Source organism: Emericellopsis cladophorae (genome assembly GCF_022114955.1).
Source record: "Emericellopsis cladophorae strain MUM 19.33 chromosome Unknown NODE_27_length_275652_cov_118_915141, whole genome shotgun sequence".
Taxonomy (NCBI): Eukaryota; Fungi; Ascomycota; class Sordariomycetes; order Hypocreales; family Bionectriaceae; genus Emericellopsis; species Emericellopsis cladophorae.
Genome location: NW_026250952.1, coordinates 257,806 through 275,652, shown reverse-complemented (window position 1 = coordinate 275,652; position 17,847 = coordinate 257,806). Strand labels below are relative to the sequence as shown.

At 53.5% G+C, this 17,847-nt stretch overlaps 4 protein-coding genes across 4 annotated transcripts; 1 reads left to right on the top strand and 3 right to left on the bottom strand.

Moving 5' to 3' along the window:
* Nucleotides 1–2,162: 2,162 nt before the first annotated feature.
* J7T54_007391 (uncharacterized protein) lies at nucleotides 2,163–3,845 on the bottom strand (the record flags this gene model as incomplete). Its single annotated transcript, XM_051507086.1, has 1 exon — nucleotides 2,163–3,845. The coding sequence occupies one exon, from the start codon at nucleotides 3,843–3,845 to the stop codon at nucleotides 2,163–2,165; it is 1,683 nt and encodes a 560-aa protein (XP_051361767.1).
* A 931-nt stretch (nucleotides 3,846–4,776) lies between these two features.
* On the bottom strand, nucleotides 4,777–7,919 carry J7T54_007390 (uncharacterized protein; the record flags this gene model as incomplete). Its single annotated transcript, XM_051507085.1, has 5 exons — nucleotides 4,777–6,129; nucleotides 6,212–6,304; nucleotides 6,370–7,215; nucleotides 7,298–7,454; nucleotides 7,528–7,919. 5 exons carry the CDS (start codon nucleotides 7,917–7,919, stop codon nucleotides 4,777–4,779), a joined length of 2,841 nt encoding a protein of 946 aa, XP_051361766.1.
* A 783-nt stretch (nucleotides 7,920–8,702) lies between these two features.
* J7T54_007389 (uncharacterized protein) lies at nucleotides 8,703–12,390 on the top strand (the record flags this gene model as incomplete). Its single annotated transcript, XM_051507084.1, has 6 exons — nucleotides 8,703–9,056; nucleotides 9,112–9,694; nucleotides 10,481–11,308; nucleotides 11,388–12,106; nucleotides 12,175–12,307; nucleotides 12,380–12,390. The coding sequence occupies 6 exons, from the start codon at nucleotides 8,703–8,705 to the stop codon at nucleotides 12,388–12,390; spliced, it is 2,628 nt and encodes an 875-aa protein (XP_051361765.1).
* A 4,800-nt stretch (nucleotides 12,391–17,190) lies between these two features.
* On the bottom strand, nucleotides 17,191–17,619 carry J7T54_007388 (uncharacterized protein; the record flags this gene model as incomplete). Its single annotated transcript, XM_051507083.1, has 1 exon — nucleotides 17,191–17,619. One exon carries the CDS (start codon nucleotides 17,617–17,619, stop codon nucleotides 17,191–17,193), a length of 429 nt encoding a protein of 142 aa, XP_051361764.1.
* Between the last annotated feature and the right edge of the window lie 228 nt (nucleotides 17,620–17,847).

The window sequence follows — 17,847 nt, the reverse complement described above, 5'->3', positions numbered from 1 at the left end:
CCTTTGTATAACGACCTCACTAATGCCTAGTGTCCGTACTCGTCGAGCACGCAGGTCTATATATGATACTGGAAAGCTATCGCCCAGAAACCAATCCATGCTCTTCCCCGTCTGGTACGATAAGCCCCTGGCTTTTCCTGTTATAATCTCCAGTCTAACCCTCGTCGTAAGCACTTTCCGATTTTGTTTAATTCCTACTTCGGTACCTTATCCATGAAGATCTCATAGCGCCGCAACGAGAGGGTCTCCGCGCGGCCAAACAGAGATGGAAGGTTGTCGTAATTTGGTTGCCTGGAAGAGCGTAGTCGGTTTCCAGATTAGAATGCTAGGTATTGGCTGCGCAACAGATAAGAAATCGGAATCGGTTTCTGCATGAGGATACCGGACCTAGTAGTTCGTTGGTATGACGCGAAATTACACAATTGGATCCTCAATACCGGTAAAGCTTCGAAATAGATTATAACCCCCTCTGTCGATAGTTCGTGTACGGGTGAGACAGTAGAGGCGCTGCGATGAGTGGTTATATGAGGGATTATCTGTCCACTCTTTATCGGCTGACAGTCGGCCGATGTCGTGATATAATATATAGTACCCGTCTTTCTCTGCATGCTTTGTTGGCTTTATGGAATTTCTGAATAATCACTTGCCTTATCTTTATACCCACGGCATTAGGCCTTTCTCTATTGCAGCAGTCCTTCTCGTCCTTCTAGTGGCGTCCTTGCATGCGCGTACTATGTTTGGTACGCTGGTCTCGCTCGACTTGGACTAACAAGATACCCTGGAGTACATTGAGAACACGGACCCTGTTTCCGCCGTTAGTCGAAATCTCTATACCAAGATACATATTGCTTGCATGTCTTGTCGCTCTAGAAAAGTCTGTGCTCACCACCAGGGAGCTTGGGAAAGCTGTCGCCCCCCTCTTCCACTGCTGCACTGGGTCTCTAACGTTGTCAAATTACAGGTGGGCTGCTCTGGAAGACAGGCGGGATGCCAAAGATGCGTCTCGATGGGCATTGAGTGTGTGTATCCGAAGAATCAAGAACGCAGCAAGCGACGAGACGAAAGAACAAGCCTGTCCCTTTCCCCAACCCGTCCTAAATAGAAATTGTTTCACTATCCTGCCCTGCAACCTTCGACCAGCCGATTGAGCGAGCGAGGCCGTCTCACGCAGGTGAACACCACTCTATCGAGCTTCTATTTATAGAGCATCGGAATTTGACTGATTGAGAACTATCTCTGGAAGACTGTCGGTTTGTCTCTCGAGCACTGTGTGGCCTTGGCGACGCTGCGAGAGGGATAAAGCACTCTTTGCCACGCTCGTTTCGCGGGCCACTCGTGCTAATGCCGATGTAGGACTCATATAGTCGCCTCTCGCCTTCTATCTCGAGTGGAACCCTTGGGCTTGATTCGGAGGATTCAGAAGCGTGATTACCGACCACGACACACGAGATCATATAAAAACTCAGGGAAAGACTGTTGTTGACGTTACTTAACTTTTAGTCTTGGCGAGAAGTGCGCATAACGTGACGACGTCTTAGATTATGTGTCAAGTCTTAATTTAAAGCTGTCAGCCAAGGCGGCTCTCCAAAGCGGCCCTCCCTATCATGAGGCAAGGGGTCAAGGCAAGGACTGTTCTAATACACTAACAATCTCTGGAGCTGCCTGAAGCTGGTCCGTTTCGTTGCCAGTTAGGTGACATAACGGTAGGGTGGGGAAGAATGCCTGGGACTTGAACCTCCAAAAACGGAGGTTGGGGATGCCAATTCTGGATGCACGACCTCCGATTTTAGACGTCTCTGTCCCAACAGCAAAGAGTCCCGAGGGGCTGATTAGTAGTTGGGTCGGTGACGACCAGCGAATACCGGCTGTTGTATGTCTTTTTGGTTCTTGCCTCGTGGGTAAAGGTATGCCTATAATATCTAGCAACCGCCGTAACTGTTATATACGACCATACCTAGTGGAAAATACGGGATCCCGTCCGCTCTCCCATAGTCAAGCCGCTAAGGGGCTGATTAGTAGTTGGGTCGGTGACGACCAGCGAATACCGGCTGTTGTATGTTCTTTTTTGTCTTTCAATTCGTGAACAAGTGGAATGGATATAGTCTCTAGCAACCGCTGCATCTGTCACATGCGTCCATACATAACTGTTAGTGGAAACAGGCCTAAGCTGGAACAACATCGCCCACTAGAACGAGATCCTTGGGGATCTTGACACCAACCGTCGAATTGATGCCCATCACTTTGCTCCCCGGCAGCAGCAGGTTTGTGGTGCGCAAGAATCCAATACCGAAAGAAGCCACCGACACTTCCGGCGCCTGCTGCCAGAGTTTCTCCATACCCTCATGCCACGCGTCCCAGCTGATACCGTTGGGCTCCTTTTGGTCCATGCGAAAGTCCTTGGTCTGCAGGTTCAGGTCGAACTTGAAATCATCGTCCGTCACTTTGACCGTGGAGTTGAGCTTCCGAGGCAGCGCGTGGTTGTCCGTATCGCAGAGTTGGTACGTCGCGTTAATGGTGCCGCTGGCACCTTCGTAGTTGGGGCCAATGTAGGCAAAATCCCATTTCGCCGTCCAATTGATACTGCGCTCGATCTTCCACAGCGCGCGGACCGAAGGCGGTCCATTCACGTCGTCCTGGTTGATGCTCAGCTCCAGGGGACAGTCCTTGAGGTTGACATTGGAGCCGTCCACGTGGAAGACGCTTGTCTGGTGGTATTTGATGTTTTGCTCGGCGACGTTCCATTTTTCGGAACTCAGGCATGTGACCTTATTGACTGCTTCGTTTGGCGTTGGCGAATCCTTAAGCGACCAGCCTGAATTTTTGAATCCGTGCTGGAGGATTGTCGTCTTGAAGAGAGAAGAGGACAGCAGGAGACTAGCCGAGAAGCCCGCTGGGATGGGCATGATGCCGTTGTCGTACCACTGCGTGGTCCACCGCTGCTGGAGGTTCACCGAGTCGGGCTTGCTGACTCCGCCCACGACCTGGATGAAGATGGACAAGATCGTGACGTTCTCCCAATGGCCGCTGCCACAATACGTAGCGAACTGGAACTTCTCGGGCCGCAGCTCCACCCCCTGGCTGTTGGTCTGGTTGTTGACACTGGCGATAGCGTAGCTGAACGCCCGGGGAACGCCGTCAACGAGCTGCCCGATCCCGCCCTTGGTGCCCGTGAAGTAGGCCTTGAATCTGTCTTGGAACTGGCTGTCGGTGACTGAATGGGAATCGTCCTTGTTCCAGTCCTCTGGCGGGATGGCCGTGACTGTGATGGAGTTTGGGTCCATCTCGAATGCCAGCACAACGTGCTGCTGCTTGACGACATCGAAGTCGAAATGGATCGGCTTTGTCCCCGGAATGATGGACGTGTTCTCCTCCGGTTGAATCTTTCCCTCGACTAGTTCCCCCATCGCGCTGGCAAGGGGGACATTGTTCAAGCTCACGAACCAGCCGGGCTCAAACGATTCCACCGGCGCCTCGCTACCCCACTGAACACTCCCGCCAATGACCTCCATCTTGAGGGAGCAGCACGGTGTTTTCACGGACCTGGCGTTGAATTCAATGACGGGCGGGCCAAATTTGACGTGCCAGAAGGACTTGTACTTCTGATGGGTGCGGTTGTCGACCTCGTCATTCTCGAAGCGCAGCTCCTGAAGCATGCCACTCTGCTTTTGGGTGAAGGACCTGTGACGCTCGGCCAGCAGGCTGTTTATCTGCGTTTCCGAGTAGTTGGCGACGACGTCCCAGCCCATCGTGAAGGACATGTCCGGTGGGGCGCTTTTGGGATGATTCATGCCCCTGATCATGGACTCGACGCCCTGTTTCTGAGCATCGCTGAGTGGTGCTGTCATTACGGCAGATGTTTGCGTTATGAGGAGAGGCTTAGCAGAAGCGATAATGAAAAAAGTTGAAGGGGGAAAAGGGAGGATAAGTTGCGGATTTGGTGTTGGCTTGAGGGGAGGTGGTGGTTAGTCGTTAATGGCTGGTCTGTGTTGCATCACATCGGGCAATCGAGCTTTATCTATAGAAACTTCCGGTCCCAGATGAGACCATTCGCCAAGTTCAAAGGAGAGACCATGTTGGGCCTAGTTGCGCAAGTCCTCGTAGTCGTATTAGGGGCGTGTATGGCCAGAGAGTTCACCGGGGCCAGAACTGTTACTACTTCTGATCTAGATGCATCCAAATTAGGGCCAGCTCGACCTTGGACAATCTAGACCTGGCTCCCCTGTCTAGCTGAAAGCTCAAGCTGGTCAGCTCGACCTTGGATAATCTAGACCTGGCTCCCCTGTCTGGCTGAAAGCTCGAGCTGGTCAGCGCGACCTTGAACAATCTAGACCTGGCTCCCCCGTCTGGCTGAGAGCTCAAGCTGGTCAGCTCGCTGTGCATGTCAAGTGGCTGCATGCCGGACACCCCATGGCTTTCATTCTGAGGGCACTGGGAATGCGGAGACTCTGGGTTAGAAGAAGTGATCACAAGGTTGATGATTTTTCTCCAGGAGGCCTCTAGTCCGGTTAGTCGTCAACACTGAGGCAACGTCCCTGTGGAGACAGGAACTTTGTTGTCGTTGTTCAAGGCGGATGGCACACAGTATCCAAGTTACAAACCATTCAATTTGATGTTCACAGAAGAAGACTCATCGGGAAGAGTCAGACATACTGAGGCGTCAATAAAAACAGCATCCTATCAAGCTTTGCGATGGAAAGTTCCAGATAATACACTCCCAGAAACCCAGAACGGCAGTGCAAACAAGACATGACGATATACACACAACATACAGCCATATTACGATCGCGCTGGAACAATAAGCTCGCTCCTCTTGGCCCAGATGATACCAAACTGGGTGAAGGCATTCGTATCCTTATTGTGGTAACCCCAGAATCCAGCAAGAGACCAGGTGCTGTCCGGGCGAGAGAGCTTGGCCGTCTCGTGGGGTTTGGTCCCAGGTGCCTGGAACACAAACTTGCCCTCGGCCTGCCGATCGTCTGCAACGACGCACGTCAGGACCTGACCCTTCTGCTCGGCCAGGTAGGTCGTGTCGAGCGTGACGTTGGTAAAGTGCTGCGGCTGGCTCTCCAACGGGGCGCCCAGAGTCCCCGGAGCACATTTACCGCGCCGGATGGAGCCGCCGTCTGTGTATCGAATGATGTATCCGGTGATGCGGTGCGAGTCCTCCTGGTAGAACTTGATGGACGAGATGCGCCACTTGTCGTCCTTGATGTCGTGCAAGTCGTTGAAGTAGACGGACCTGTCCTTGTCGATGTTGCTGTCGCCGATGAACTGCGACATGCAGTACGCGCCCGCCTTGGCCTTGTAGGCCACGGCAGACTTCAACGCATCGTCGGGTAGCGGTCTTCCCATCACCATCTGGTAATCAGGTCCGGATGGCTGCTGCTGCTGCGATGGCGTTGTCGACGACGCCTGAGACGGCGGCACCGTCTTGGTGTCATCAAGTCCCCAGACTACTCCAAGAGCAAGGAAGCCCCCCTTGAAAGGGGCAAACGAGCCCCAGAAGCCTCGAAAGGTCCAAAGACCATTTGTTGGCTGCTCCAGAGTGGTGATCTCAGGCGTCGCATGCGTCGTCACGGCACGGCCAAGCGGAGGGTACTCCTGCGTTTTGATAGTGTCCAGCGTCAGCTGCAACCCTCGGACGCGGCCCGTGGAGTTCTGCGGGCGCGCCAGCTCAACGGCCAGCTGAATGACAGAAGTGGCCTTGCCATCTTGGATGAGCAGAGTCTTTTGGGCTGCGCCCTCGCAGTCGCCGTGTGCGGCTTCGGCCCCGTTGGTGTACACGACCCTCAGCCCAGTGAGAATCTCATCAGTGACCCAAATGTCAATAGATCTGGGCTCCCACGAGTCGTCGATCTTGTCGAGGCAGTTGAAGAAGGTGGCCGCCTTGCCAGGATCATCCACCCCCGCCCAGGCGTTGCCCATGTCGAATCTCTTGGATTTGCCTTTGTGGTGGTCGAGCGACTGCTCCATCTTGGGGTACGGCTCGCGCGACTTTTCGCTGCCGGAGCGGTTGAACAGCCACTGCTGCAGCCGGGGCGCTTCATCCGTCTCGCCGAGGATGACGAGATTCTTGGGGTTGAGCTTGGAGTCTGGATCGTCCGTTTCTACAGCACGCAAGGTGACAACCTATATATAGAGAGAAAAAACACACTTGGTTAGCTCGGGTAATGTATATATATGGGAAATACGAGAATGCGGAATTACATACCGGAAGAAGTTGCGTGAAGATCCGTGGGCTGACAAAACGATCTTCCCTCGATGGATCGAGCGCATAATCCGGATGGGTGGTCACAAGGTCGACCTATTTGTCCAGAGTCAGTCTGGGCGAATTCAAGCTGAATTGACAATTCAAAGGCTGCAACCAACCTCGGTGACAATCTTAATCATCTCATTGCGACAGTGTCGCCGCGCCTTATCCAGCCCAAGGATGGTGGGACTGTAAGGGGTGAAGTCGATCAGGTCGGGTACCTGGAACTCGGGGGTTTTGTTGCTATCCGAAGCATTGCTGCTCGACGGAACCCGAGCCACGGTGTTGCTTTTTGGAGCATCCTTATCCGACTCTGCCACTCGAGTAGCTATGCCCCGGCTGCTGTCCTTTGGAGCCTCCGGGATCTGCTCTGGTGTCGAGGATGCCGCTGCCGCCGCCGCCGCCGCCGCCTTCGCTTCAGCCAGCGCCTGCACCTCCTTTGGGACTTTGGCTATCCTCATATCGGCGCGGCGATTCTTGTGCTCAAAGTTGGCGATTTGGATCTGCTTCCATATGGACTTGTAGTCCATGTAGATATCCAGCAGGGCCGAAGTGTACACGCCCGCATTCTCGTACGTGAGCACCGACTGTGGCTGGTACAGCTTGAGAAAGCTCTTCAGAGAGGTATACTTGCTGAGAATGGCGTATGTGCGTTGAGGTGTCCTGGAAACGTTCTCGGGGAAGTTGGCAGCAGCCAGCGTGAGGGAGTTGACGTCCCAGATGGCGTTGGTGGGTTTGATCTGTCCGCCGCCGCTCCAGTTGACCGTGACGGTGGTCTCGGTGGAGGAATTGATCTCCGACTTGTTCATGTCCACTCCGCCGGTGACTTTGCCCGACAGCGCCGGGGTGCCCAGCGTGGCTTCGAGCTCGGCCTTGATGGCAAAGGTCTTGCTCTTGTCCGAGACCTTGACCGAGATCAAGGCGTTGAGCTCGCCTCCCTCCTCGAACCCAGAGATGAAGGTGTCCTACGGCGATGAGTGAAGGATTAGATTAGATTCCAAGCATCCACTCATCCGAGGGGATTGAGAGAGGTGAGGCTTGGCTTACCCCGTAAACGTCATTGAAGCGGCCACCGGCAGATGCGGTCAGGATGTCCTGAAACTCGGTGTAGTCTTCCGCGCTGACCACCTGATTGACCACCTTGACCTGGACAAAGAAGTTCATGTCGCTCTCTTTGAACTTGTCACTGTCGATGAAGGATCCACTGGCCGCTCCACCGATTGTAGCGGTCTTGATCGACAACGAAGCCGAGATGTTCATTGCATCTACGTACTCACCCGTCAGTTAGTTCACCAGATCTCAAAGCTGAAGGCTCGCTGTTCAACTTGCCTGTAATGTCACTCAACTTGTCGACGAACCGCGAAGAGTACGAAACAATCTGACTGACCCCCTTGGCGGGCTCATTGCTCCTGGGCCTCCCGAGTGTCTTGTCTGTGTCGGGTTCGGGCTCCGGGTCCGACTCAGCAGAATCCTCATGCGGTATTACATCGGCTTCGACTTTCTTCTCGAGCATAGCGGCCGGTTCGAGCTGTTTCTTTTTCGCCTTGGGCACCTTGGCCACCTTGGATGGCTTCATGACAGCATCATTGAGGCAGATCTGCTGCGTGTAGCTGTTGAAGCCCTGGCCAAGGCGCATGGCATTGTTGTAGGGGGCAAGCTGGACGCCCATCTTGACACACGTTTCGTCAGGGTATGATTGATGGGTGTGATGATCCAGAGGGGAGAGACCGATTTTACATGTAGTTTGCAATGGCAGAAACGGTTATGGACTACGGAGGAGGGATAGAAGCTCCAATCAAATCATAACCACGCCATCGAGTCGCAGGCTGAGTGAGCATGGCCCAATCCTCATTTGTGGCGCCCGGGTTCTGGTCTCTCTCACAGCAGGACTCCATGTTCAGGTTGCGCGCCCTCAGCTGGCGCCCGGTTCAGGGGGCTGTCGTCTACAATCTGGTGATGGCATCTCGATGGAATCATTTGATTCATGGCAGGCCTCGGCTGGACACGAGCCTGGGCCCTGGGGCCTGGGCACCTCTAGCGTCGCATCCGCATTCGTTGCTAGCGGTGGAGTGCAGTGCGGATGGCTTGGCAATAGTCGCAGGTAGTCGCATGTAGTCGCATGTAGTCCCAGGGGCCAGGTAGTCCCCGGTAGTCCCACTTTGTTCTAGATGACTGTTCTTCAGCGGGCGCGAGCGCGACCCGTGCCGTTCGCAGTGCCGATCCTCCAAGAACTTGAAGGCTCTGTCCACTCTGGACCCGGCACGGCACGGCACGGCACGGGATAGCCCTCTGGTCCTGAATCAATCAAATCCGGAGGCGTGAAGGCGTGAATGCTGAAGCCCACATGGTGCTTGCTCTGGATCTGTTCGGTTGTGTCAGCTGCCTGCCATCTGATGTCCATCGAGCGAGCATATCCGCATGTCCTCTCCAAGAAATCAAAGTACATGGAATTATGGATGACCCAGCACAATGCACCATACGGCGATTAGGCGCCTCATCTCTGCCCATTTTCCTGCCGTGGCACCGGGAACACAAGCGCATCCTCGCCTGCTTCGATTCCTCTGCTGCCGAGCTGCAGAATGGTCCTTGGAAACGAGCGTCGCCTTTCCATCTCGGCGCCGCCTCATCTCGCATCTGCCAGGCGAGGCTGGAGGTTGGCGTCGGACGCGCCGTAGAAGGCCGCAGCGACTCGAACAGCCTGACGTCGGAGCATTTCAGCGGGACCCTTGGTCTTTCGGTCGGAAACTCGCTTCTCAGTGCCGGAGTAAGCGCCAGCTACGACCAGCAGATGCAGGAAGCAACAAATGTAGGTCTCAAGACATTGAGCATGGATGAACAGCCATTAACAGGGAGCCAAACAGGCGTCTCGAGCTTCGCACAACAGTCGACTCCGCTGCGGTCGCGTTGCGCTGGCATCAGATCCGCCTCTGTCTTCGGCAGCGAAGTCGCTGCTCCGTCGTGAGAATGGACAGCAATTATTCAAGGAACTGTACGGCGACTACTACGTCGCTGGCTATGTTCTCGGCGCAGACGCCGGGGGCTGTCTATCAGCCACCAGCAGCGCTCGGCAGCAAGTGAAGACCATGTCCACCACGGTACGGGTCAAGGCTCTGTGGGAGTCGTACACCAGCTCGACATGCTCGACTGAGAGCCACCAGACGTACAGCATGGATCTGGCCTTTGACGCGTACGATACCTTGGCCGGAACAAACGTGTCACTCCGCGCAAAGGCCGGAGAAAAAACAGACGAAATCAGAGAAGCCGCCCTCCTCTACGCTCAGAGATGGCAGGCTCTACACGAGAGGCTTGAGAGACGCATTCACGAGATGGGCTTGGAAGACTGCAGCTTGGGGCAGGTGAGCGAACATTTGGACATGATCAAGGCAGGATTGGTAGTGGAACTCATCCTGACTCCGTTCCGAGCGCTTGGAGAATACTCGCGATGTATGTTGGAAGGACAGCAGAGTCTACTGGAACCAACTTGTAGTGAAGTAGTTGCAGCATCGATTGATGTATGAGAATTAGAGCCGGAAAAAAAGAAATTGCATGAGGGCCACGCTTGACGTAGACTTGACTTCAATCACACACTCCCACATTATGAAGCTTATAAGGATGTGCGTGCAGATGCTGTGGCCGGCGCTGCGGTCGTCCCCCGCGTGGTATTCCACGCGTGAGTATCCCCCCGATTGCTATTTGAGTACCAAATCAATTTTTACGGAAATAGCAGGGTCCAGTCCAGAACCTGCATCGTACATTGACCAGCTGAAAGGCAACCGTCGAGGCCTCCGAGTGATCTGGAAGCGGCTCCAAATACGGCGCAGGCCCGTGGAGGATCCAGCCCATTCTAGACCAACAACTCGGACCAACTCAGATGCAGCTAGAGTCTGCTAGACGAACTGGTCGACTTCAGCCTCAAGCTTGGAACAACAAGGGTCCCCCCCCCCCCCCCCCCCTGGCGCATCCAGACCTGGCCCTCTGGGATTCGGTTCGAGATGACGATCGCATGGTTGCGCATAGTTCTTACAACAAGTGGAAGCTGAATGAACAGGCTTCAAGTTCCAGTCCCTTGGAAAGGCCCAATTCACACAAGTGCACGCCCAACGCCAATCTCCAGTCATCACAGCCGTCTGATCCCAGCATTCATCCATACTTCAACAACTCTCATTCTAGGTTGCACTACAGAGAGAACATATGCAACCATCTGTCTCAGCATGGCTTCGAAAGTTGTAGATCACACGACCCCTGTTGGAACCGCACTGCTTCTCACTGACGAGGAGCTTGCGGTGCTGTCATTGAACGACCTGCAGGAGTACAGAGCCAGCGAGGCTATTGCCCTCCAGAGATTCAATTCGAGATGGATCCGTATCGACATTGACTGGCCATACCATGACGAGAAAGAAAGGCTGGAGAAACTGCCGGATACGGACCCCAAGAAGAAGCCGGCACTCGAGAAACTGCAGAAGAAATACAATGAGCAAATCACCGCGCACAACAACAAGAAAGCAGCAGCCTGGACAGACGTACTGGAGGTGCTCAAGCGCCGCAAGAATATCTATGTCCAGACAGCCAAGGCCGTGGAGCGAACAGCCGCGGAGATGGAGGCCGATTATCGCATCCCCCAAGCTGGACGATGGATCTCCTTTCCTATATGGAACATGGAGGAGGCCAACGATAGATTCAACGGCAAGCCTGTGCCTATCACATGGACGGCCTCCAATACGACATTTACGGCGACGTACTACAAGACAACTTGCTGGTTTGGCAAGATGGTCTACGACCGGGTGCCTGGCGATGCGCTGGCTGGAGACTCGACCGAGGCTGCTGAGGAACAACGACCGATTGCTGAGGACGAGGCAATTGCTGAGGAAAAGTCTGCCGAGGATAAGTCTGATGAGCTGAAGCCCAAGAAGCCACCGGGCGGGAAATCGACGACCGGGCCTGCTCGGGCCAACGTAAAGTTTCCCGCTCGATCTGCGGCCCCAACAAAGACGTCCCCCAAAAAGGCGCCTTCAAGTGAAGCACAGAACTGGAAGGCCTCAGCCCGTCTTGAACCTTTTGGTTAGTCCACTCTGCCTTCTTCCTCGTCGCACCTGGAACGGTCGTGTTTGAACCGTACTAATAGACTGACTGACGACAGGCGAGACTGACCTCTTCATCGCCGCCGAGTTCATCGAGCAGCGGTACCAAGGAGCTCCGCACCTGCGAGGCTTCCACTTGAAGGACAACTCCCCCGCCGGAACCAAGTGGGCTTACCTGCTCATCGACCATGCCCTCCACTACGGACAGGACGCCGAGCCTCCCACGCACCGCTATCTCGTCTATCACCCCTTCATCCGGCCGCGCAACATCCCGCAAAAGTCGTTTGCCGACAATCTCAACGTGGCCAAGCTTCACAAGGCAACTACTGCTCTCGTTTCCAGTAAATCTGCCCCCGTGTCAGTCGGAGCTGCGGTCGCAGATGCCCTCGTTAGTATAATCGAGGCTCGGAACGCCCATCCGCTGAGGAGATTTCCAAAGTTCGAGGGAGATCAGAGACTGTACAACGTCCCCGCACAGATGGCAGACTGGGAAGTGCAGTGGAACAAGCAGGAGACGGCCCTGGCGCCCCAGATCAGTTCACTCCGGAAGCAGCTCCAGCTGGATCGGGACCTAGACAATACGCTGCTGGCCGATGTGCTCGTTGACGCTGCGGCTTTGGAGAGCGAGGAGCAGGCCGAAAAGACCGCGCAGGACATCGCCGATGTCCTTGAGGGCCTGGCCAGACCTGTCAAGAAGAAGGACTTTATCATCAAGACGAATGGCCGCAGCAGGGTCATTGCTGCTGACATTAATGCAAGGCTAGAGGCAGAAAATCTGGTAAGTTCATCTGCCCCAGTACATGCTCCAGACATGCATGTATATCTATCTAACCCACGTTTTATTAGCGTGCTCAGCAGCAGCAGCAACAGCAGGTCGCGCCCAATCATGGACAGCAGTCCATATCAGACATGCTCAAAGATGGATCGCGGAACGCACAGAAGGCCATCGGCGCGCCAGAGAACAAGGAGCTTGGTACAGGTAAATAAGAAGCGAGTGAGTGAGAGCACATGGAACGACTCGCGGCTCGTTCAAGGGCTTCGGGGCAGACAGTCGTGGACTAATACGGCGGTACACGTTGGGTCACATCGGGATAAACTAGTTGTAACTCCAAGCATATTTTTGAAGAGCTAATCATCTTTTTTTTTCTTTGCAAAGACTTCGTCGCAGGCATGCAAGAACTTTACCGTCAGTGCTCGAATGTGAACGTCCTCTCGAGAACATCATCTGTGATTTCGCGACCGTTCGCATCGACAAACTGCAGCACGTTCTTGCGCATGACTTGATTCCGGACATGTCCGATCCCTGGGTTTCACCAAAGTCAGGCCTGGTTCACCCTCTTAGTTGGAGATTCGAGCTTGAAAATGGTGACTATCTCGTGGCGAGGTCCGTTCGAGCAGACCAAGAGATGTATGGACCGGAGGCCGTGGTTGACTCAGCTTATGAGATATTTATTACGGTCTCTAGACAACTTGAGGGCAAACGCGTGGCTTTGGTGTTGTCGAGCTTGTTACTGTTTATTAGCGAAGAATGAGACCGGCCCTGTTTGAGCGAGCGTTTGTTTTCAAATTCTTATAGAATTTATTCATATCTCTTAGTTCTATATACAGTACGTCAGGGTATGTTTCTTTTGCTCTCCTTGTTTTTAGATGAGTTTTCGCAGCCACTGTAAATATAATCAGCACGGTACTACGTCAAAGAAAGGCTCGCGTACCTCTAAGGGCCTCTTTTTATTTTCAACTTGTCCATTGTCCCCAAAACGACGGTTGAGCAGGACTTCTGCAAGATCTCTCTTAGACTTCTGCAGCTCCACGACTCTCTGATCGACCATGTTAGTGCGAAGAGCCGGCACATTGGAATTCACTGTCTTACCTCTTCGAAGGAATTTTCGACAATGAACCGAACAGTGGTCACGCTGCGTTTCTGTCCAATGCGATGGATTCGGGCCAGGGCTTGATCCTCCACCGTCGGGTTCCTAGAACGTCAGCTGAAACTCTAGCCTTTGTGGCCCTTGGCCACCTACCAGTTTGGCTCCATTAAATAGGCTCGGGAGGCTATAGTCAGAGTCAGACTGTCGGAATTACACATTAGTCTACTCATGGTATAACGGAAGGGTTATATGTCGGATCCCTACCCAACAGCCCCGCAGGACAACGTCAAGAGCAACACCTTGGCAGAGGGATCGTTCCGGAATTTGTCGATGATTCCTGGTCTGTCCTTTTGTCGTACTTTGCCGTCAAATCTTAGTCAAGGAATCCCCGCCTGTCTGAGTCCAACATCTACTACATCCTGCGTCATTCTCCACGCGGAGAAGACCACGCTGGTATAAGTCAGCCATCAATCGTATATTATTGCTGATCTTGTTCGACAAACCATTTCACATCGTCTGGCTGTCTCTGTAGATCCTCCAGAAGCGCTATAACTTTGGTAGGAAGCCCTGTCGTGAGTCCCAGTTCCAACCGAACCGCGGGTATAGTTGACGACTCCTCTAGCATGGAAGGATCTGTAGAAATCGGAGCCATCGGGCACGGCGGGTCGTGCCCACATGAAAAGCCTCGATCCTTAGTCAAGCCCTGAGAGCATGTGGAGCAAGTGAACACAAGACATGAGAAAAAAGAGAAGCGAGGTGCTGCGTTGAATCCACCTCTAGGTTTTCTTCGATGCCGAGTTCATGTAAACAATGTTGGCATTGTACTCGGCCAGCCCCACGCTGCAGATTGAAAACTCGCTGCGCCGTGCAGTGCCAGTCCCCTTCTAGAGTTTCTCTGTGTTTGGGGAGCTCGTGTCGGTCAGGATAGAGAGTTCCGATGTTGCAGATCATGCGCATGGCTTCGATCTTCTGGAGGATGTTGACATAAGGGGTAGGAGGTGAGTCGCCACGGTGGTGTAACGCTAAGTCGATATGATCAATCACGTGGTGCCTGACAGCCTCATAGAGTTGTCTCTCCGCCGGGTTGAGTCGAATGGCACACTGAGTATCGTGCCTCGGTGGCAATAGAAGAATTCCCTTCGGTCGACGGAGGAGCAGGCAGACCGAGAGTCGTTTCAGTCGCTTAACGGCCTCGTCGACGTGTCCGGACTTCCACAAGTCGGAGATGTCGGCGTCAAAAGCTCTCTTCTCTGAATAAGGATATACATTCAAGAATCTAAGAAGTGTGGCCAGATCTCCCAACTTGTTCTGGATCGGTGTGCCGGTCACGGCCCACCTCGAGACGGAGTTGAGAGCGCAGATTGCACGGGCCATCTGGGACTCACTGTTGCGTATAAAGTGCGCTGGGATTCTGCTTTAGACCTTTGTAGTTCAATAGGGCTAATGGGCATACCTTCATCTAAAACGACTCGCTTCCAGACGGTACTGAAGATGATCGATTCTTTGGCACTCCGCCACTCTGTAGTGACTGTCTGATATGTTGTGAGGACCATCAAAGTGTCCTCCAGGTCCGATTTGTTAGCTAAGCGAGCTTTGTGATGGTGAAGTCGCCATGGAAGGCTATTGGGGACTGAGTGCTCTTCCAATTGTTCCACCCACGAGATAAGCACTGTAGCCAAAGTCAATCAATTTGTCAGTCGATCGGGGCAACGATTGGGCGTACATGGAGGGGGAACAATAACGAGAGTCCTTCCTGAAGAGTCCGCAGAGTCAACTGCGGACATGGACTCCGGGTCGCCGAAATCTAGGTGCATGTCGCATCCTATCAAGGCGATCACGGACAGCGTCTTGCCCAGTCCCATGGCATCCGCTACAATGCCTCCATAGAACTGAGGCGGCTGCTCAGTTTGATGTGCCCCAGACACTCTGTTTATATAACTAGCAAAGACTGTTAGAGGATGGAAATGACATGAGTCGTCTGGGGACCTCACAACTGTTTCTGTCCGAGCTCGTCCGCCTCCCATATGTCAGGGCGACTTCCGTCCCAGGCCCAACCTTGCTCCCTCTGAAGCATGAAAGTTAATGCTTGCTTCTGGTGACTTAATAAGTGTTAGTGTAAGCAAATTACGATGATGTTCTCTGAACTTCCCTTTCTAGAGGAGTACGTATGGAGCGTGGCTGCTCTGTCTCAGCCAGGCTTTGCTGGGAGCTCAGAACGTCGAGCAACTCCGGGCGTTTGTTTTTTTCATCAATAAAAACTGGGAAAAGTGATGGTTTAAGAAGATCCGCAGTCATCATAAGGGACTCATCTACCAATGGAAGTCTATGGGGATTGTGGTACGGTACGTTCTTGTTGCAGCCAACCGGATCCTGGAGGTAGATGTCGTTATCGTTGCAGAAGCTGTTGATATCCTGGAGCAAATCCATCGGTCCGTAAATGACAATTTCAAGAGAACATGGTCTCGAGAAGCTGGGGGAGCAACGCGCCTGAGGCTTGCCTGCTGCCTTGATTGAATCCGTTGTGGTGGTGGCACTCGCCTCCAGCTCTAGCGACGTTTCGTCGACGAGAGAATTTATCAGCCATGCATCATCAGGACTCACTTCGCCGTGGAAACCAGATTGATCGGTTCCTGTGAATTTGACGGCATCTTGGAGATGAATTGGGTAGATGGTCTGAGTGGAGGAGGCCGACTGATAGCAGCGGGCTGCTATTTGTGTCACCTGCTCATGTAAGCCACAGTCGTATAGAAGACACTCTTAGGGCGTCAAACCATTCCGAAACAAACTTGAACATCCTGTATCTCGTCTCGCTGATCATAGCCATGTTCTTGGCAGCGGTCGTGGAGTTGATGGTGCTGCGTCACAGGAGTAGACGCCGGTAGATTGGAAGAGGCTGCGGGATCTCGTCATATGCGCCCTGTCGTAGCACCACGACGGTTAACCGCTGTCGACACGGCACGTTCCTTTGCGTTTCCTCCACATCCAGGTTTTCTCCAATTAGTGTTTTATACAGCTGCCTCACCCACTAGGCTCACTTCAGTGAGCCGCAGCCTTTGGTTGGTACCAACCATGCCTACGATATCAAGTTCCTCTTACATTACGAGCCAACCCCCTTTTCTAGCTATTTGGGCGACCCACATACGATCCAGGGATCCTGTCGAAACACGGTTAGCAGACCAAAGCCCACAAGAGGGTACTGGATGAAGAAAGAGGAACTAGAAAGCCTACGCCGATTAAGAGACCGGGCATGAGCAGGAGCGGGCGTTTACTCGAGAGTCAACACATATCGCCTCCATGACCTCAGAAGAACCCTCCCGTATGGTCAAATAGCTAGTCTAGACCGTCCTTCAAATCGAAAATCGGGCCTCGCTATTCGATTCGTGTATAGTACGTCTCCTATAGATCCGATTTCGAATTAAGCACCTGTCATTCGATTTGATGTCACGATTCGCGCTGTTCAAAAATAACTAGATTGATATCAGCAAGGTGGGGTGGACTCGAGGACTAAATGACACGACATAGGGTATATGTTCCTGGGTCTCAACAGCCCAACCATGCTAGGGAAGGATAGTGGCAATACAGAAATGGTTAAAAAAACGGCACGGTAGCGCACAGCGCCAGAGTCGGTCATTGACTGAGAAATGGCCGTAGCCTGGGTCGTCTCCGTCTGGGAAGTCTCCGTCTCCTTCCTTGGTGCTGACCAGGCGTTCCCAGGTCTTTGTGACGGGCTCAAAGACATTTAAGTAGCCTTTGCCACCGCAAATCTCGTCCTTGTTGCCGCTGCACGGCATATCGCATTTGGTCTCGTTCCTTGTCGACTCACCACCCACAAAGATGCTGCACCAGCACTGGTTCCCCTGCTTCACCCCTGGCGAAAAGGACAGTGCCGTTGATGGAGACTTCCCAACACATATGCTCGCAGCCAGAGATGTCCAAGGAAGGATTGCCTTTTTGACCTGTCATCATAGTCTCGAGCAGGGGGTAGACTGGATCGTCAGGATAGCAGCCTCTGGCCTCCCAAGCCGTTGGGGATGGCACGTGGGAGCTTGAGGTAGTAGAGGTTACCATACTCGACGTGGTGGTCGTAGTAGTAGTGTCGCCTGGAGGGGGCCCCTCTGTCGCTAGTAGACCCACAATAGGGTAGCGGGTAGAGCCATAGCTCGCAGTCAAGACTGACGGATGGATTCCACTTGGAGAACTGCTCGGGAGTTAGGGCGAACAGATCCCGGATGTCCTTGGAAGTTGGGTTCTGCTCTGCATTATTATACCCGTCGATGCAGGTGTCGACAGTAGCGAGATCCGTTGAGAAGATTGGCTTGGGAGTGCTAGCAGCGCAAAGGGGGAGAAGGGCCAACGCCGCCGCGGCCAAGAGCGTTGCGCGGCCGTGTACGGTGCGAGAGGACGATCTTGGGACTTGGGCCATATTTATCCTGCGGCTTCTTGAGGGGACGAGGGACTAAGAGGACTTGTGAGGAGGTCGAGATGACAGGGAGAAGATGGCAGAGCAAGGGAGCCCCCGACTATGTGGGGGAAGGTAGAAGATTCTTCAGATCGAGCCAGACACAGACCATGTGGCAGTCATTAACTTGAAGTCCGACTGGTCGTGGGCGGCAGCGATGATTGCGGCATAACCGACGCCAAGAGCTACAGC